Source organism: Macrosteles quadrilineatus, unplaced genomic scaffold (assembly GCF_028750875.1).
Source record: "Macrosteles quadrilineatus isolate MER2022 unplaced genomic scaffold, UCM_ALF_1.0 Scaffold_6__1_contigs__length_79288215, whole genome shotgun sequence".
Lineage (NCBI taxonomy): Eukaryota > Metazoa > Arthropoda > Insecta > Hemiptera > Cicadellidae > Macrosteles > Macrosteles quadrilineatus.
Genome location: NW_026542599.1, coordinates 66134295 through 66156147, shown reverse-complemented (window position 1 = coordinate 66156147; position 21853 = coordinate 66134295). Strand labels below are relative to the sequence as shown.

Here is a 21853-nt window from a genome sequence, read left to right as displayed (position 1 = left end):
GTCGGTGACTTACTTCAACTACTATTTTATTTAAGACTGGTGTAAACTAAATTGGGAATTTAATGACTAGATCTAATTATTGTTAAAGTATTCTGTCATTGGGAACGTTTACAAAGGAAATTTGAACTTAATCAGAAAGCTGTGTTAATTATGAACGATTCATCAGTCTAATTATACTATTTTAACAATGTTGCTGGCAACAATCGGGGTTATCCAGGTTATCAGAATGACCTCCTGATATTGGATAATGACTCATATGCTCTCTCAGACAACATAACATCTGTTGATTATTCCAATGTTACTTTCCAGTCAAGATGAAGCTGTTACTGTTGTTTACCCTTGTTGCTTTGGGTTACTCCCATCACATCGCCTTCCCCGAGGAGGACGAGGCCCAATGGGAACTCTTTAAGGTAAGGCATCTTCATATTTATTGATCAAAGAAAATTTTCCGGCCTCAAAAACAAAATTTTATATAGTTTTACCTGTTGAGGTGATTTTCTGATGGTATTAGAAGGTCCCAAAATGACTAACTTTTAACATAAATTATCTTATCGTAAAATTTATTTCATTGTTTTGTTAGTGATTATGTCAGATACAATTTGAGGGGGATTATGAATTATTGAATCTTAGACGAAGTTAATCCATACGTACCACTTTTAATACTACAAAGCTATTTAAACTACCAACAAATGAATCCGTCCAGTTTTATAAGATGGTAACAAAAACGAACATTAAATAACGACTCGAATTTATTTATATCTTTCAACTAACCAAGAAAACCTGAATTAGCAATATTCACCTTAATAATCTAAATTAATCTAGCAGTTTGTTTGCTACTGTTTATTGTTAGAACAAAATACTATATTTAGTATTACGATTATACAGCACTACAAGATAAATGTACTTAAAACTACTTCATAATATAATTTCAGTATTGAAAACTTTTAAATCTTTCACATTTAAATGGGATTTTATGGCAACTTTTACCTTTAAATACATCAATTTCGGTATATTAATACATTTTTAACGTTGATAATGTTCCATTTTAGATCGAACATGAGCGAGTGTATGGAGATGAGAAGGAGGAGCACGCTAGAAAGGAAATCTTCATGAAGAACCTCAACTTCATCCGTGAACACAACAAGAAGCACGAACGAGGAGAAGTTACCTTCACCGTAGGAGTCAACCAGTTCGCTGACATGGTGAGATGTAAAAATATCTTTTGGTCACATTATCTAAGTCCAATATTTGTTATACCATATTACATGAACAATTTAAAGTACTATTTCACTCTGTGTTTGTGTAAAAACGTGTAATATTTTGTATATAGTGTATCTGTTGCTATAATTAATTATTTTTATATAAATGAGTAGGGAAATGCACGTACTTTTATGAAACGTTAAAATAAGATTTTTTCAGATTTTACACAAATGTTTTAACATGATATGGTTTTGGACATTTCTATTTCAACAAAGATTTTTGAACTCAGCCAAATACACACACACACACTTCACTTTAAATTCCTCTTTCTTAAGGAGGTTTAGGGGGACGCAAAACATATACGTCCACCCAAAACCTCAAACTCTAACATTTTTACGTAAACAATACTTTCTCCAGGCCTACGATGTCAAGGGATGGAGAGTGAAAATGAGAAAATTAGATTTTGGGCTGTAACATTTCTACGTGATTCTCATTCAAAGATTTTGTATAGAAATTTATTTCATTTGGGCCATATAAATTAAATTTCAACTACACTATTCAAAAGTCAACGGCTTTTTATACATGACAAAATTGCTTTTAGACCAACGAGGAGTTCCGCCAGAGGATGAACGGATTCAGACTGCCCGAGGGCTACCAGAGGAGTGGAGCCAAGTTCGAGATCGACGAGTACCTGGAAGCTCCCAAGTCTGTTGATTGGAGGAAGAAGGGAGCCGTGACTCCCATCAAGGACCAAGGACAGTGTGGATCTTGCTGGGCCTTCAGTACGGTAAGTTTAATAACCTGGGGTGTTCCAATATCTACAGCCCGATGTGTAACTTACTTACTGACTCACTGATCAGGTATACAAATGTTTACCCACTTCTAGAATAGCTAGAGATCTGAAATTTTCTAAAATTATAGGTCTAGGTCCCAAACTACCAGGGAAATTACCAATAATAAAATTTTCAAATTTAAACTCCACTAAATAGATCAAAATGGCGGATTTTAGAAAATTCTACAAACAGGTTTTTTTAAAACGACAAAACACTTTAAGAGCTAGCTTAGATTTGAAAAAAATGTCATGGTCAGGAATTAAATTTTCTACTTAACACTCATTGGCGTCTTCCGAAAATATCACACCTTCACCTGCTAATGCCCTACTTCCAAAACATTTAAAATTTATCGGACTTTTTAAGTGTTTTTAATTTTTTTTTATTACTTTAAGACATATATTTGTGCTTTTACGCTCCCAACTTTGAAGGAAATTCCCAAAATAAACTTTAAGTACAAAATATACATTAAACCATCTTAAGCTCCCCCCCTTTCAACAATCATCCTTTAGAAAATGTATGATATACTGTTTATAGACGTTCAAGCTATTTTGGCTATTTCTTTACGTTGATGCTTTAATCACAACAACGAGGTCAGTCACCGAAATGACCTATCACCGTACCGATGATGTGAACCCCCGTGTCCCCTAAAAGTTTCCCCATAAATAATTAACCCCTATATTAAATACTTTACAACAGCCAAGTTATCATTAGTTTTAAAACTAAGGAAACATTCCCCAACAACCTGGGACACTTTACCATGGCAGATCCAATAATAAAGGAGGCTTGGGAGCCTTATGCTTGTTATGTATTTAAGTCAGCAAAGGGATGGGAAAAATTGACTTTTACGTAGAGTTGAAAGTTACAGGTTTAGGTGCAAACGGCTGTCCCAAACGAAGAGTATTGTAGAGTCAAAAATATAGTTAGACTGTATAAACATGCATAATCAAGAGTGAACATAGATATGAATATCATAAATTTATGGGCTAGGCAATTATAAGTTGAAATATGGTAGACATTTTTAATTCGGCATTTTTATTTGTTTATACATGAAGTTAGTTATTTATTTACACAAGAATTTATCAAGAATAGTCATTGATTAAAACACCCTTCATACACAACTAAAAGCTCAAAGAGTTAGTTTACCAACACACTAGTTTTGTGTGTTGGTAATAATATCGAACATTTGTGTCCTCAGGTTTTACTTTCAATTTGGCACTACATTTAAAATATCCTTTTACAGTTTAATTAACAAGCAGTTAATTAATAATTACAGTTTTAAGTTTCCAGCAACACTATTCGAATTTCCAGAGGACGTACAGTTACAAAGGAATGATTTATTCCGAACGACTAAAATGAACATTAAGTTCACCCTTGTCATTTTCATGATTAATTTCCTAAAACCACATCGGTTGGCTCTTTTTTTTTCATTTTCATCTCGAGATAGAGGACATCTTTCTTTGAAAATCCCAATCTTGTATGTGAAGGATTTATTTCGAGCAATAAGATTTATCATACATCAAAATTCATTAAACCTCTTCCGTTTAGTACTAATAAGTATTAACGTTATAATTTATAACTATTATAAATCGCCATTAACTTTTTTGTAATATTAAACTTTATAAAAATTAAAAGGATATTTTAAAGCTTAAAAACAAGTTAAACATTTACTAAACAGTTAAGGATCAAAATAAAAAGTGGATTTTTTTATCAGCATCGCAGTGGTACAAAAGTATTATAGCTTTTAGTGTTTAGACCTTAACATGTAAACAAAAACAGTTTTGTTAAAACGTTTTAAAAAAAAATTAACGGTTAGACATGTGTCATTACGATGAGTGAAGAAAGACATTTAAGTCTTATACAGTTCACCATGCGACTTTTATTTTGAGATATGAAGTTTTTTTTCTGGCTTTGTTACTTTTTTCAGGTAGGTTTGAAATAGTGGATAGTATTAAACACCTCTCTCAAAATGTCTCAAAACTCCTCTCATATAGTGATGCAGTAGCCAGCAATAGTCTCCCAAATAATATAAACACTTTACCACTATAAATAAAAAAGAATTAAGAGTGCCCTTTTCAATTTATTTACTTACTAAGACATCCTGACGTAATACATTCTAACTGTTTCAGACCGGAAGTTTGGAAGGACAGACCTACCTGAAGACCAAGAAGCTGGTGTCTTTGAGTGAACAGAACCTGGTTGACTGCAGCAGCAAACAAGGAAACGAAGGATGTGACGGCGGTTTGATGGATGACGCATTCAAGTACATCCAACAAAACAAGGGAATCGACACCGAGGCTTCCTACCCCTACGAGGCTGAGGTAAACTGATGAAAGTGGCAGATGTTTAGTGGGTGCACTCTTTTCTCGTTCGTTGAACGATATTTTAACCTATTTTTCAGTTTCCAACCTAAATATTTATACAAAGAATAAATTCCAGCATCAGTTATCCGTATACGCTGTCTCCTGATCGGAAATAGCATTCTTTTTCTGACACTACGTATTATGCAGAATGGTGAACATTAGTAATATTAATCCAACCGTAACATACTGACGTATAGAGATATAAGGCCAAGAACGAGGCAGCTACTTGCTCTGGCTACATGGATGTGACTTCAGGGAGTGAGAAGGCTTTGCAACAGGTCGTGGTCATTAGTAATATTAATCTAACCGTAACTTAACAGGATGACTCATGCAGATACAAGGCCAAGAACAAGGGAGCCACATGCTCTGGCTACGTGGATGTGACTTCAGGAAGTGAGAAGGCTTTGCAGCAGGCCGTGGCTAAGATTGGACCAGTGTCTGTTGCCATCGACGCTAGCCAAGACTCCTTCCAGTTCTACAAGAGCGGTATTGTTAATCATAACTACACACATAAATTATTCCTTTAAATTCGTACATCGTGGGTTATCGGGTTCTTTTTGGCCATGATGTTCTTAATCATTAATTTACCAAACGATGGCAGTTACAATACTGCTAAATTTATAGGATTTTATCACAATAAACCTAACCCATTTCCAATGCTGAACACAAGGAAGAAATGAAAGTTATGCTTCATTTCTGTTTTGCATACCAGCCAATCGTTCGAGGAAAGATGCTGACAGGAATTGACTCTCTGATCCAATGTGATCGAATCTCTGGTCGTGCATTAATTACGCCCAAGAGTTCCTTAATTGCGCTAAGCCCTCAAAGGGTTACAAAAATGTTCCCTAGTCACGCCATGTCCAAGCCACGTAGATGTGAGTTGCCGGCAGAAGGAATGCCCCTGTTTACATGTCATCCTCTAATCTAACCTAACCTAATCTAACCTTACCTAACCTAACCTAATCAAACCCAACCTACTCAATAATAGAGTCAAACAGGACCACCCCTTGGTGCAGTTAATGGACGTATTGGGTGGCTCCCTGGAGTATTTGGCACAATCCAGGAATACCCGACTACCTGACTCTGGTCAGTGGGCGCAATTAATGCCCACCCGAATCTCTGAGGGTGTATACACTAGGATACAATGTTAAAATGCTCGCATTTAAGTAGATTCGCTGAATATCCCTGTAGTTAGTAATTTTAAATCTAATTTCCTTCTGAGACAAAAGTTTTGTCTAATGTATTCTTCAATGTTTGATCTTATCATGTTTACATCTTATCCATGGAGTGATGGATCACTTTAAACGTATATTCTTTGTTAATATATCCGAAATATGACCAGGACGTGATGTGAGTTCAACCATTGACTTTACTCCACAATATATATCACAATTGGGCTTACAGAGTCAGTGTGGTGTGATGAGCATCACTCTACCAAGTACGTAGACTCGCCACTAGTTATAGATAGTCAATGTTGTAAATATGAAAAGTTATTAAGGGGGGAGTTCAAATAAAAAGTGAAAATCTTTATTTACAAACCAATTTTACTCATACTACACCTTAAGGTGAAGTTATATAAAACATACAGAAAAAAACTGGAAATTTTTTTTCCGCTACCCAAGGGTGGGGGGGGAATTTTTTGTGTATTGCAAGGGTTTGCGAGAACATAAATTTCTCATGTTTTAAAAGTGATAGAGGGTTGTTTTTTTTTAATCTGTTCCTGAGAGTAATACCTACAATCTCTAGCATGGGTTTAAGGAAATTATATAAAATAAAATTACAGTAAATTTTTAAATTTCGAAATATTTTTTTTTTCCCAAAATAACTGGTAAAAACTATTTTTTTTTTTAAATATTTTAATGACATTATTTTTACAAATCCATACTAGAGATTGTAGATCTTGTCAAACTGAACAAAATATAAAAAAATGTCATCCTTCTATCTAGTATAGAACTTGAGATATTTATATTCCCATGCGAAAAAAGTAAACTTTTGAAAAACGACCGAATACCAAAACACGGTGCTTTTAGTGATTGACAGAGTGCAACTTCAAAGTATTTTTTTTATGAGAAAAAAAATCGTATAAGGTTGGTTTTAACTGTTTTATGTTCAGAATTTAATATATAATAAAAAAATAAACATTTTTAAAAATTCATATTTTGGCCATTTTTGGCAACGACCGAATACCAAAACACGGTGCTTTTAGTGATTGACAAAGTGCTACTTCAAAGTATTTTTTTATGAGAAAAAAAATCTTATAAGGTTGGTTTTAACTGTTTTATGTTCAGAATTTAATTTAAAATAAAAAAATTATTTTGGTCATTTTTGGCGTGAACTCCCCCCCCCCCTTAAATAGTCTGTATGATGGAACCTGTCTCTTGAACCTCCAGCTACGTCGGTGTACCGGCCAGTAGTTTAATAAATAAGGCCTGGGTCAGTACCATGTAGATGAAAAGTCAGGAGACTAATACTCATTGGGCGACAGGTGCCATCATACCAATAACAATGGCGTTGCCATTATTACCGAGAAGTCTACGGTCAGTAGCAAGATCCTTGCCAACTTCTAGTTGTATTGCACGGTTGAATGTTTTATGTTGTGGTTCCAGGAGTGTACAAAGAGCCTCAGTGCTCCAGCACGGAGCTAGACCACGGAGTGTTAGCTATCGGATACGGCACTGCAAAGAAGGGAGGAGACTTCTGGTTGGTGAAGAACTCCTGGGGAACCTCCTGGGGAATGAAGGGATACATCATGATGGCCAGGAACCACAAGAACATGTGTGGTATTGCCACCCAGGCCAGCTACCCTACAGTCTAGACCATCACTTTACCATGGCCAATGGCCAGCTCAACGTCTTCACTTTGTTATTATTAAGTTAAATATAACATATTAGTAAATCGTGTTTGCTGTTCAAATATAAACATTCAGCCCTCATTCCATCTCTAACACCAGCTCATATAAATATTTGTTGATCAGACATACACAAACAGAATGACCAATAATATGTCTTCTTAAGATTTGAAATACAATCAATTAGTTAGCTACATTCAGTGGCCCAATTTGTAAATTTGGCCTAAAATCCGACCATTTCAAGCTTTTTAGGAAAAAATATAATCATTAGGTTTTAATATAATAAAACAAGATCATAAATGAGTTAATTTTTAAATTATTCCATCACCATTTTTAACCGACTTCCCCACTACCAACAAAAGGAGGAGGTTCTCAAATTGTTTGTGGCGATGTTTTTTTTTTCTATGTATGTTCACCAATTTCTCTGTGATTCTTTTATCGATCAGTGTGGTTCCACCACCAAAATAACCAGGAGAGTTTCTATTAGGTACCTTATATATTATGTTTAAGTATAATATTTGTTTCGGTGAAAAATTCTGAAAACCTTAAATATTCAACATTTATTTTGTTTACATTTGTGCAGATTGTTTACATTTGTGCAGAGAAGGCAATAAATAATAATAAAATTCCTACAGCTGTTAGTTGAAACCATTTAAATGAAGCTACAGACAATTCTTCATGAAACAGTAGCTTCATATTGATCAATAAACTATATCTTGCCATGGAGCCTAAATGAATTACATTGAGATAAATGCATTTTGTTTTGGTTACTATAAAAAATGTATTTTAACGTTTGACCTGATTTGTGTATACAGTAATTCTGTTTTTAGCATTGAATATTCTGACTCACAAAAACATATATGTTTCAGTGAATAGCTGTATGATATTGACAAATAAAGGTGTATTGTGAAAACTAAAGCATTCGTAAAAAAGGTCTAAATATAAATTAAATGCAATTATTCCTTACACGACCTAAGAAGTGTGACAGTGCATAGTCGTCAATTATCTTAAAAGTGTTAAATATTTTAATTACTAAACATGCATTTGCAGATGTGGAATGTTTATTGATATTCTATACCCAGTTACTATATCATATCAATACTATTATGCCTGCTCCGGAAAGTCCTAGAGGAAGATGATTTGCAATTTCGACTAGGCTATATCTTGATCAAACAAAACCACCTACATGGCTTGCACCACTTTTAGCTGAACCAATCTTTCATATACATATTTTATTTGCAGATGTGGAATGTTTATTAATATTCTCTACCCAGTTACTATAACATATCAATACTATTATGCCTGCTTCGGAAAGTCCTAGAGGAAGATGATTTGCAATTTCGACTAGGCTATATCTTGAGCAAACAAAAACCCCTACATGACTTACACCACTTTTAGCTGAACCAATCTTTCATATAATATTTTCCAAAGGTACTATACGTGTTAACGACCAATTTTCCACTTTTGAGAGATTTTTTAGTGCTGGTAGCTGAGGAATAACTTTCATATTGTTCCAAAAGGCTTGAGACGTTACTGCATTTCTTTTTATAATGTAGAAGTACACCGATTGCAGGAAACGATGATGTTTGACATTTCAATGTATTTAGAAAAGACAATTAGTTTTTCATTGGGCCTAATGTAATGGACAGCTCTTTCTTTCTTAAGGAATATCTAAAAATGTTTATTTTCATACCCATTGATTATGTAACCTGAACAGGTGACTCAAGCAGTTTTAAAATAATGATTGTTCTGTGGAACTTTTGTTTGTTTCAAACAGTTTTGCTTATCAAAACAACCTCAAGTAATAATTATATAAAAAAATATACAGTCACTAAAAATCATGAAATAATTTATTTTTGTAAAAAAATATAACCGACTTCAAACGCTCTAAAAAGAATGAAATAATTCCAATAAAGTAAACTTTTGTATTAGGCAAGCTCACGTATTTCAAGTCGGCGCGGCTCAAACTGCAAATATGATTGAAATTAAATATTGTGTGTGTATTTTGAAAATCAATAAATTGTAGCTGGATAACATAAATGTGTAAAAAACATACTGAACTGTTTTGTTTACATATTAAAGGAAACATTTTCTTGTATTTTATGTTTACTTCAGAATAAATGCATTATGAAAGTAACACACACAAATGTTCTAGGCTATATGAATAGGAAAATAATTTAGTTTGATATTATGATAGGGAAAAGAAGCTAGTTTAGTATTAAAACGTTACTTTTCCAAGTTAGAAACATTTCAATGCGTTATAATCTTTTTACAGATACTCGTTAATACCACTATAATGCCGATCTCAGATTACGGTAATCAAATAACACTTAACGCATAACTATGAAAAAGACATGCAGATTAACACCTTTAGTTATAGATAGTCACCAGCAATATGGACACCCTCTTTCAATTTTGTATCAAAAATCATCATAGAGCCGCGCCGACTTATACGTGAGCTTGAATAATACAAAAGTTTACTTTATTGAAATTATTTCATTCTTTTTAGAGCGTTTGAAGTCGGTTATATTTTTTTACAAAAATAAATTATACCTGTGCAATTATTCGGTTTAAATTATTTGTGTTAAATCCTTAAGGAAAAGATCAAGGAATTTTATGGATTTATTTTCAAACAGTACTAAAACGTAGACTTTAAGACTGTGTGAACACGAGTGCATTGGAAACAAAGAAATTAATAATTACCTTTTCCAAGATAGGACAAGATGAGAAACAGGAGGAAAAAAATATATAATCAATGCTTGTAAGCAAATAGTCATAGAATTGAAACGTACAATAGTTTTTAGGTGATAGACAAATTAAGAAGCTACAACATTCAAATATAGATTACAGAGATTTTTTTTCTCCAAAGCTAAAATAACATAGTCAAAGTTTGACATTTCCTTTTCACTGAACAGCAAACTGTGCTATCTTCAATCCACTGGTGGCAATAGCGTGTATAGTCTAGTAAAGCTAAGTACCAGAACTTAAGTGCAGAATTATTTGAACTATTATCTGCAGAAGTTATAGTTATTTGTACCTAGTTCTCGCAAATTACCCATAATACAAGTGACCCGAGATTACTGAGGTGGACAAAAGAGCTCAATATTTCAAAAGTCATGTGTTTTGGCTGTGACTGATGGCGTAGATAAATAACCTACGGTTCACTGTCACTGTTATTGTTCTGCAACGAAACTCAAAACTACAACTACATTGTAGACTGTTTTTTTTTAAAATTAAACTTCGCTGTTCACGTTCTTTACCATTACGATCCTTCCCACTAGAGCTTAATGTTTCATGCAACGCTGTAAATGTCTATTTGTCTATTAAGAGCGCAAAGTACGTCATTGCCAATTCGCAAAGTACATTTTGAGGGTGGCAATGACTGTTTGTGTTCGTAATACACACAAGATCTTTCCTACCACCGTAATTAACGTATCGTAACTCACAGATTAACTGTTTAGTTGTATTTAAAAGGTTTTATAGGCTATGTTCGCTTTTTAGGTTATGTTATTTGCTCACCGGTTGTTAACGTACCGGATCCGCGATTGTGGTTGGTGTAGAAACACCATCAGTGAAATCGGCTGATTGGCGAGCGGGAATGACTGATTCCTGCTCTTGGGCATAAATGAGCTATTTTGCGTACTATTGACTGGTGTGACTATGTTATAATTTCCATGCAATCTTATGAAAATAAATTTGTGTACATCCATAAAAGACCGATGAATAAAAACAAAAAAATTTTAAATTTCGATTTAATTCACTAAACCAGTTTTAATAGTTGGCTACAGTTTTATCTTGTTACCTACCCCAATAATTAAGCTACTGTTTTAAAGGTAGAATTAAGTGAAATGGATCGATTTCTTCCCCCAAACCACCTATATTCTGTGAACAAAGTACAATCATGATGGAAAATGTCCCAAGTAATCCTTCAAATACCATGAACCGACCATAAAAAAAGAACTTCAAACAAATGACTCTTGCCTTAATTTATAAATGAAATTATTTGTGTGCACTTATTACAAACCTTCTGCGATAAACCTTATGACTTATAAAAATAAGGTTCAACTCACATAAATAAATGTTAAAACTACTGCAGTGATAGCGAGAGTAATGACTATAATGTGGAGTGGACGCATGTTTGAGATAGGTATGATAGGACAGTCACGGATAGCTTGACTTTGATGGATCAGGCTAAACTTTACATGAGAGAGGCCTGGGAAGCATTACAAAGCCTTAACATCGTGTGAAAAAGTTTATCTTTTAGCCCTGTGAACTGGAGACTAAAAAACTACCTATTTTATTATACTTCAATAAAGTACTTACAACCTATTATTAACGTATTTTGTTTTGCTACTTGTTTGGTACAAGTTATGATTAAAAATATTGTCTACTCTTCGGGGTTTCAAATTAAAGGCCAATTAGGATAAATGGGTTGTCATATTCAACTTGCATAAACACATTTTTTGTGTTCCTAAAGTGCATAATTGTGAAGGAGAACTATTTCAATTTTATTTTATACACTTTTCCAACGCTAAGGGTTATGACTACATATGTTTCGGGAGGTAAGGACAAGCCAAGGTTAGTAGAGAGACCTCTTGTTTTCAAGTGACTTGAATATCTCATTACCTTATGAAATGTAGGCTAGTGTAGTCAAAACACTTAGCGAAGTAAAATTGCATGATTACAATTTTAATCATTGTGTGTGTAAAAAAACCTTGGTAAAGCAGCGGAGTTTTTTATGGTTGCTATGTTAATTTGTATTTAGATCAATATGTAGAAGCTTTTATAAAACTGATGTGAAAGGTTGTAAATTCCATTATTTTCCAAGAAAAACATGCGTATGTACATTAAAAAAGCGGTAATCCTTCATTATTAAAATTAAAATGCATGGATTGCCCAGATTTTTTAATTGGACAAACAGTTAGAGCCTTTACCCAACTGCACAAAGAACATCGCCCCGACCCCAGAGCAGACAAACAAAAACATGCTTTTCCTCAGCAAATGGATAAAAATCACACCGTAGATACAACAATAGCCTAGAAACTCTTCATATTTATAACAAGGAAAATAAATTAGATTCTCCAGAACAATTTTCAACATACAAAGACTTGGTAGATTCTCCTAGACAGTCACTGTAAAACCATATTTTAAACGACCAGCTAAACTTCAAATCTCACTCAATTTTATGGACAGGAACAGGTTGACCTTTTTAGTACAATTAATAAGGGATCGGGGTCACATAATTCCAGCCAGTCTGTTTCAACGTTGGTCTGTCTCCGTACCGCGACCAGTAAATACTAGGTCTACTCAAAATGTTTAAATGCGTTTCCGTTTTATGTGTATCTATTTTTATTAATTGACGAATCTTATCTAGATGAATTATTCTTGTAAAGCTCACTTGACAAACCATGAATGAATAGGCGAAAATGTCGTGAGATTGAACACCGCTTGTTGAAATGTTGACGTAAGGTAATAATAGTCTAGTTCCTGAAATTGTCAAAACAATCTGTTCTTATCATTGTCCAACAAATTCCGGTTCTCTTATCAGTCAATTGCTCCACTCAACACGACTTTAAATTGGCTGCAATAAAAAAGTCCATTTATATTGTTTTTGTTGGACAACTAAGGTAAGTTGTATTAGTCTTATTGTTATGCGTTTGTTACAATGGACAGGAATTTGATTCAAGATTCAAGAGAGAGATTCAAGAGATTTATTAAACCATTCAGTGATAAATACAATATGTCAAAACTATGCTAAAAATAAATTAAACCAATTTATATAAATAAATGAAACATTCTCCATTACAAACCATGCTGAAATTGTTTAATATCACACAGCAAACAAAGCAGCAAACCAAGTAGTGATGGCAAAAAAACAAAACAAAATTGATGCAATCACCTCCGATTTAAATTTAAGTTTGATAATTAATTGTTAAGATATTTAAACATCCGCCTTCTAATGAAAACATTTTAACCAAATTCACTGAGCAAATGCATTTTTAACACAAATTTAAAAACGTATGATTTTTAAGCAAACCATAAGTTCCTATGCCGCAAAATTTTTTTTATTTGGATATTTTATTCTCAACTAAAGATGTTAATTAATTCATCGACATTTTCCATGCAAACATCTTCTTGGCGTGACGCTGGAGCCTGCCTTCGCCGGTTTGTTTTTCAGGATTGCACGTTAGAACACCCACCGTCTCGATGAGCGCTTTATGGTATCTAATTTTAACCGATAATGACGTTACACAACTATCGCCTATCGTAAATCGTGATATATCGATTTATCAGGAATCACTCGTATTCGCTTGCTTGGCTTATGATGGCTTATGAAAAGCTATTTTCTGGACTAATTCTATAACACAAATCTTTTGCTCTTAACTTTGGAATTATATTGACCCTGCTCTCTACTTGACTTAAAGCATACTTATTTGCTAGGTCCTTAGGCCCACTTATAGAACTACTTTCTTTTATTAATGAACTTAATCCATGGTCTTTTGGACCCATCTGCCCTAGATAATTGAGCTGTTATATACATTCCTTAGGCCTTGGCTAAAGAATCAGACGAATCTAGTCAGTGCAGTCAACAACGAATCTCCTATTCTTTACAATGGCTATTCATTTCTATGCAATCAAGCAGCGCCGATGGCGGATCGTATGTGATCCGAACTCTAAAAAACCGAATGTATCCTCGATCCTGGATATTCGGTCGATACCTTTATATACTGTGACGTCAGTCTCGGTCAAAATTAGCTACAAAAAAATCGCTTGGGACTATTCCTTGCGCCTCCCGTAAAACTCATAACCAAAACACCCAAAACTCTTATTTATTTATTTATTTATTTATTAAACACCAACGGCAAACACCATTTTACATTAGGTAGTTACAAAAAATATTATAAAGATATAATAATTAACAGAGGAGTAACAATGCATAAAAAATATAACAATGTATAAAAATATAACAATAACAAAACATAACAATGAATATATCAATAACAAGAATACAAACAAAATAGATCACAAATATTAACATGGGAAAAATCAACAACAAAGGAATAACAACAACAATGCTTTTATGGTGTACCCTCAAGGATGCTGTCAGCCGCAGAACGCCGAACCACCCCCAAGGAGGCAGTTAAAAGGTCCACAGAGCTGCTTATCACATTCCCGAGGCGCATGATCCGGGGAATGGGACTAGATCTGGCGTAGTTGGTCCCAGTATGGTCAAGTTCAAATACACGCTGATGTCTCGTGATTCTCGAAGGAACATGGAAGTTTATCCTTTCCAGCAAGAAGGGGCAGTTGACTTGGTTATTTATCAGTTTGTAGAGAAAGGTCACATCAGCCACTCGCCTTCTTCATAAAACTACTTCTACTTCTTCATAAAACACCCGTGACCATATCGTCTGGAAAACTCACCAACATCTTGCAGCTAAGTTTTAGATTAGGCCTAGCACCCCTTCCTTGGAAATGTGTAATTTTAGGTACCGTAAACGATTGGTCTCGCTTAGCGGGATCAATCATCTCACAAACACAACACGTTTAATTAAAGAATCTTACATGGCAGGAAAATGTTTTTTATTCTAATGTTAATTTGTAGTCAAGATGAAGCTGTTATTACTGTTCACCCTTTTTGCTTTGGGTAACTCCCACTACATCGCCTTCCCCGAGGAGGACGAGGCCCAATGGGAACTCTTCAAGGTAAGACATATTTTATTCTTGATCAAAGAACACTTTTACGGCCCCTAAAACAAATTAATAATATTTTTGGTAAGGTTTTTTCTAGCGATTTTACATGGTCACTAAATGAAAAACTTTTACATTAGTTATCTTTACCTAAAATTATAGTGAGTTACGAGTTAACATAACGTGCGAATTTTGAGGGGAAATCGTGTTCCCTAATTATTGGCAAATTTAGTTTTCTATCCTTTAGTTCCTTGTTCAGAATGGGTAAAAACAGTGGCCCTATTTCAACCGAAGACTGACTGGTTGGTTGGTCTACTAATTTAATGTATTAAGCTTCATTGAGTTTACCTTTGAAAAATTGAGGTTCCTTATAGACAATTTCTGCCTCTTCAAAATTCATACGATGATTTTCGGACCAGCAATGATGAGCGATTTTAGATTTTTCCACTATGCCTTTTTTGGTGTTTTCGTTGTGTTCTTTTATTCTAGTGTTCAATGGTCTTTTTGCCTCGCCATAGTAAGACCTGGAACAATCATTACAATATATTCTGTAATAGTTCTGTATATTTTTGGATTTTGTTTTGAAGAGACCTAAATGTGTTTCGTGTCCTAAACGCTGTTTGCACTTTGCATTTCCTATCAACCCTTCTGATTTTCTACGATAACCCTGACTACGGCATTGGCATGTGGACGAACCTTTTCTCCCGATTTTGTAAAGTTTCACGCGTAGCCTTATCTTTCTTGTATTTATTTATTATGGATCAAGGGTATCCGTTACTAGCCAAATCCACCCTTCATACATTTTACACCCTTCAAAGTTGAATTTTTCCACTATGCGGTTGCATCAAGTTTTACGTAACACCAATAATTTTAAAAATTTAGCAATACCACCTGAATCCGTTTAAAAATGCTTCATAATCTAATTTGAAAGTTAAACACTGAAAATTTTCACTTTTAATGAAACTTTATGGCAACTTTTAAGTTTAAATAAATCAATGTTAATATATTAGTTAATTAGTTACATTGATAATGTCCCATTTCAGATCGAACATGAGCGAGTGTATGGAGATGAGAAAGAGGAGCACACTAGGAAGGAAATCTTCATGAACAACCTCAACTTCATCCGTGAACACAACAAGAAGCACGAGAGAGGAGAAGTTACCTTCACCGTAGGAGTCAACCAGTTCGCTGACATGGTGAGATGTAATAATATACAATTGACCTTAGTAATGAGGTGTATTGATACCATGATTATTATATTATGACTATGGTATGATCATATAGGTATGTTTTGCTAACATGGACCTATGTGGTGATATTGTAGTAACAGTCTATATGTATGATATTTTTCTCCACACTATGATGTTTTTTAGGTGTTTTGCAAACGTTAATTGGATGCTGAAAGCTATATATTGCTGTTCATGCTAACTGTCATCTTCATTTGGGGACAGAGCAGTTTTTTACATCCCTATTGGCCGAAAATCAGCTGTATATTAAACACAAACAGTATCCACATTATAAATTGTAATAGACTTGTTTTATCGTCACCGCTGCTTAGCAACTATTTATTATTATTTTTACCGATACCTCTAAATATATATTCACATAACCTTGAAGTTGCAGTTGGGTTGATTGTTGGTGTGCATATTGTATATATTTTCTCAATTTCGTATAGTGTGGTGGAAAATATCGTTCGTACCACGGGCCGAAAGGGGTTTGCATCTCTCGATAGTTTAAAGTTCTCAACTTTGTCTCGAACTTAAAAAAAATGATCTCGAGCCGGCAAAACCTCATTTTCAGCACTAGGTACGAAATATACTATATTGTGAACGTTTAAGCTCACAACAGTACATACCATGGTGACGATGAAAAAAAAGAGTATGAATGCCAACTTTATATTTCCATAGCACATCGTTATTATGCTTTAAGTAGACGTGCATTATACAATTTAAGTACTATTTCACTCTGTTCGTTGTCTATAAAAATGGTTAGTGTCATCCAAAACTTAAACTTGAGAATTTTGATGAAAACAATCTTACTTCCTTAAACTATGTCTAGGGATGGGACCATTTTGTAGAGCTCAAAAACACAAATAATTTAGTATATTGAAGCATTGTTGTATGCCTAACGGTTATGGAAAAATCCCAAAATAGTGTAAATTTAAAATGACCATGTAATTCTTATGGAGAATAAATACACTGTTGTAGCTTGCTTGTCTATAGACATATTTTAATGAAATTTTGTTACTTTATACTAAGCTATCAATATTTCAATAAAAACCCACTATTTTCTTCCCTGTAGCAGCAAACCTAAGTACTTACAGTATTAATATTAATGATATTTAAATAGGAAATAAATCTGACAATATTAAGGGAATAATTTAGTAGAATTCCAGCCAGTCAGATGGAATTTCACTTAGTCTGCAGGTTAGCTGTGGCAGGGGTATTATTACGGAAATTATTTAATATTTTTTTTAATTTTTGAAAAATCATAGAGATATTATATGAAGAGATAAATTCAAACCAATACATAATAACTTTGTTTGCAGTTGTATACTCTTTCAAATGACACTTAAATCTTGTTTTTACTGTTTATAGTCACAAAGCCTTAGCGATTCTTGTAAAAGTCTACAAATTTCGTAAACAGTGGTAGAGGGAAGGGTGGGTGGTTCACGAAGGGTCAAAAACGGGTTACATTCAAGTAGAGTTGATATAGATAATAAAGATAAAGATTTTTCAAAATAATACATAGGCTAGCTAAAAATGTATAATTTTTAGTGGGACCTCCACTTAAAGTAGACGCGCATCATACAATTTTAAGTACTATTCCACACTGTTCGTTGTCTATAAAAATGGTTAGTTCCATCAAAAACTTCAACTTGAGAATTTTGGTGGAAACAATCCTACTTCCACAAACTACATATAGGGATGTAAATCAAAAAGCAAAAGTTGAACTTTAACGTATAAAAACTCTGTGATATTACTATATCAATTTCCTAGCTAGGCTATGAATGACAAATTCAGTCATCAAAAGTCAATGGCTTTTTATATATAGCTAAATTGCTTTTAGACCAACGAAGAGTTCCGCCAGAGGATGAACGGAATCAGACTGACCGAGGACTACCAGAGAAGCGGAGAGAAGTTCGAGATCGACGAGAATCTGGAAATTCCCAAGAGCGTAGACTGGAGGAAGAAAGGAGCCGTAACCAAAGTCAAGCACCAGACCTTCTGTGATTGTAGCTATGCCTTCAGCGCTGTAAGTGGTACCTGGGGTGTGTGTTGTTAGTGTAGAAATTACAGATAAAATAGATATTTTGTTTATTCTTCGTCAAGAAAGGGTGGGACTGGTGGGGAAGGATTGAGTGTAAGGAAGGAGGTAAAAAGGGAACGTTTGTAAGCTTCTGTCCAAAGGGAACGGTCCAAATGGCGGTCTTGGTACTGTCAACTTTTTGCTAATTACGATAGTTATTGTTACTATTATCATCCACCTTCACTGTGGTAATTGGATTGGATACAAAATGTGATAGAGTAGCCTAACAAATAGTTTAAACTTTCCACCAACTATCCCAGGCAAATTAGCCCAAAAAGAGCTATAGCTCCTAAAAATTGGAGGAATGCAGGAAATCGTTTATCTGTTCTGGAGATCCTAAATAAAGAAATATGAGTTTACGAAAGATTCCGAAGTGAGCTAAGTGTATGGGAGGCAAAAAACTAGACCGATTTTGCTAATTTTTTACCATTAAATTTCGCGTCGAATGACGTTAAAATCATTAAAATCGGTTCAGTGGTTCTGCTACAACAGGTCGTCCACGTTCAGTTATTTTAATATTTTCCTTGCCGTCATCCTTTTCTTGATGATTACAGCTTGTTCCGCCAGATGACAGTGTATGCTATAGTTTTCGGTTAAAATTACTGAACTTTGACAACCTGTTGTAGCAGAACGGCTGAACCAGTAACAACATTCGACGCGAAATTTAATGTTCTTTAGAAAAGTTCCACTTTTTTCTGTGGGATGCACTGTTTTTGAGTTATAAGTGAAAAACTAAATAATGAGCAAAAATCTGCCTAATGTTTTTCCTCCCATACACTTAGCTCAATTCAGAATCAGTTGCAAACTTATTTTTAACTTATTTAGGATTTCCAGAGTTTTAAAACGATTTCCAGCTTTCCCCAAATTTTTAGGAGTTACAAGTCTAATTTGCCTGGGCTACAACATAAATATAAAATAATTACAAAATGTATATTAGCCAAGTTTTTTACTAAATGTCGCACTACGAAAATTTGACGTAACTAACTGTTTCAGACTGGAAGTTTGGAAGGACAGACCTACCTGAAAACCAAGAAGCTGGTGTCTTTGAGCGAGCAAAACATTATTGACTGCAGCACCGATCAAGGAAACCAAGGGTGTGATTTTGGACGGATGAATGATGCATTCGAGTACGTCAAGGAGAACAAGGGAATCGACACCGAGGCTTCCTACCCCTATGAGGATGAGGTAACCTGTTATAAGGACGCAAGTCCGTTTATTGCCTAGTTTATAGAGGAGACCTATGGCTAGTCATAGGTCGTGGCACTTTAATATAGCTAATAGGCATTGTTGATTCAAAGGATTTTGACCCAAGACCCCGTTTTACAACTGAACAACTCACACCTCATCACTAGAATCTGGTTGAATTGTTCTTGCCTTCAAACTCATTGAAAATAATGTTAGATTTCGTTTTCGTATATACATGTTCAAACTATACCTAGACTAGTTGGATTTAATTGTATAAATTTGGCCTCAAATAATTTACCTTTTCACAACCTCAAGATTAGCTTTAAATTATGCTGAAAAGTAACATCTGGCTCATGTGTCAACTATATTTTACACCATTTTCTACAATGTTTCAAGCTTAATGTACCATATTTTTTACATAGATTAACCTTATAATTTGGTAGCAAAACAACATGTAAAAAATAATTAGGTGCAACAGGGATTATTTCACCAATACTTGAATTGAAATTAAAATCCTGAGATGATTGACCTCTTTTGATGTTGTTACAAATATAAAGTAGGGTTTACCTTCCTCAAATAGTTTAACAGTTTTAACATCCCAGCTAATTGACAATGGTAGGTAAAGCTTATTTTTTAAATTTAAATTTAAACTTTTTAAATTTTTCTAAATACCCTTATTGGACATTATTGTAGTGAAAAATATTTTCAGTAAGCCATGGCCATTAATTAGTTCTCTATTCTTTTCTTTACAGGAGGGCTCTTGCAGATACAAGGCCAAGAACAAGGGAGCCACTTGCTCTGGCTACGTGGATGTGACTTCATTTAGTGAGAACGCTTTGCAGCAGGCCGTGGCTAAGGTTGGACCAGTGTCTGTTGGCATCGACGGCAGCCACTCGTCCTTCCAGTTGTACAAGAGCGGTATTGTTAATCACAACCACACACATCAAGTATTTCTTTGAATTCGTACATCGTGTGTTCTTATTGGTCTTGCGTTTCTTACTCAGTACATTAAATGATTAAATATATCAACCAGAGTCCAGCTAACACTATGTGGCGAAGTTGCAGTATTTCTTAATGAAAATTAAAATATAACCCAATTTTCACGCGGAATCCAACGCAGATAATGAAACAGTTTATCCTCACTTTTTTGCATACCAACCGATCGTTCGAGGGAAGATGCAGACAGTGATCGACTCTCTGATACAATGTGATTGAATATTTGTGGGTGTATTATCTAGGAGATACTTTCATATGGCTCGTATTATGTAGCTTCGCTGAAGTTCTCTGTCATCATTTAAAATCAAATTTACTTCTGAGATAAAGGGTTTTTTCATTGACTCTACAGTATACACATACCGGTACACCATTTCTCCATGGAGTAATGGATCACTTTTAACGTATACTCTTCTTTAATATTTCTAAAATACGAACAGTACGTGATGTGGGTTCAACCATTGACTGTACTTCACAGTCGACCACAATCAGGTTTATATCGTGATGTGATTAGCGTTGTTCTACCGGGTACCTAGCCTTGGCACTGTTTATAGATGGTCAATGCTTTAAGTGTGAGAAGATGGTCTGTCTGTGTCTGTGTGATGGAACCTGCCCATAATATACACCTTCCTGGGAACCGACGTTTCAAAAAAGGTTTAAGGCCCGGATCAGGGTCATGAGACAGGGGCCATCATACAGATTATACCAGTGGCTCTGGCATTATACCCGAGAAGACTACGCTATTGGTAGTGTCCTTTTGGTGTTACTGGGCCTGAAGTTACGTCATATCCTATGCTAAGCAGATGGTGGTGATATGGCAGCCGACGTATTTGGGGGTTGGTAGGATTAGCATCATATAGTGACGCATGAGGGTTGTGACGTGGTGTCAAGGTCATTTGTTTGTTTAAAAAATGAAGCTATTCCGCACGGGGTGCAGTTGGTGGTTGCACAGTGTGGGTGCCTTTTTTACTTCAAGCTTTACACTTACCACGTGCTTAGCACAGAATGTGACGTCACTTCAGAGTCGTCCAAAGAGCACTACCAATATCTCTTTGCTAACTTCGAAATGTCCCGCAAGGTTGAATGTGTGATCTTATGGTTTCAGGAGTGTACAAGGATCCTGAATGCTTTGATAAGTACATAACCACTGGATTGCTGGTTGTCGGGTACGGAACTGTCAAGAGGGGAGAAGACTTCTGGTTGGTGAAGAACTCCTTTGGAACCAACTGGGGAATGAAGGGATACATCATGATTGCCAGGAACCACAACAACATGTGCGGTATTGCCACAATGCCCAGCTACCCCACAGTCTAGACTTAATCATGGCCAATGGACAGTTAATTGTCTTTACTTTGTTATTATTAAGCTAAAAATATCTTATTAGTAAACTGAAATTGCTGTATACATTTCACCCTACATTCCATCACTACACT

General features: G+C 34.8%; 2 protein-coding genes across 2 annotated transcripts; both read left to right on the top strand.

Moving 5' to 3' along the window:
* Positions 1-279: 279 nt before the first annotated feature.
* Positions 280-7292, top strand: LOC128996349 (procathepsin L-like). Its single transcript, XM_054421620.1, has 6 exons — positions 280-410; positions 1050-1202; positions 1802-1987; positions 4160-4351; positions 4714-4879; positions 7000-7292. The coding sequence occupies exons 1-6, from the start codon at positions 315-317 to the stop codon at positions 7206-7208; spliced, it is 1002 nt and encodes a 333-aa protein (XP_054277595.1). The 5' UTR covers positions 280-314; the 3' UTR covers positions 7209-7292.
* A 7588-nt stretch (positions 7293-14880) lies between these two features.
* On the top strand, positions 14881-21847 carry LOC128997591 (procathepsin L-like). Its single transcript, XM_054423230.1, has 6 exons — positions 14881-14948; positions 15977-16129; positions 18003-18188; positions 19236-19427; positions 20180-20345; positions 21526-21847. Exons 2-6 carry the CDS (start codon positions 16037-16039, stop codon positions 21732-21734), a joined length of 846 nt encoding a protein of 281 aa, XP_054279205.1. The 5' UTR covers positions 14881-14948; positions 15977-16036; the 3' UTR covers positions 21735-21847.
* The last annotated feature ends 6 nt before the right edge of the window (positions 21848-21853 follow it).

Coding starts and splice junctions, on each gene's coding strand:
- LOC128997591 (XM_054423230.1), top strand. CDS start 16,037: ATGAACAACCTCAACTTCATCCGTGAACACAACAAGAAGCACGAGAGA. Junction 18,189..19,235: donor GTAGCTATGCCTTCAGCGCT/GTAAGTGGTACC, acceptor TAACTGTTTCAG/ACTGGAAGTTTGGAAGGACA. Junction 19,428..20,179: donor CCTACCCCTATGAGGATGAG/GTAACCTGTTAT, acceptor TTTTCTTTACAG/GAGGGCTCTTGCAGATACAA.
- LOC128996349 (XM_054421620.1), top strand. CDS start 315: ATGAAGCTGTTACTGTTGTTTACCCTTGTTGCTTTGGGTTACTCCCAT. Junction 1,203..1,801: donor TCAACCAGTTCGCTGACATG/GTGAGATGTAAA, acceptor AATTGCTTTTAG/ACCAACGAGGAGTTCCGCCA. Junction 4,880..6,999: donor CTTCCAGTTCTACAAGAGCG/GTATTGTTAATC, acceptor TTGTGGTTCCAG/GAGTGTACAAAGAGCCTCAG.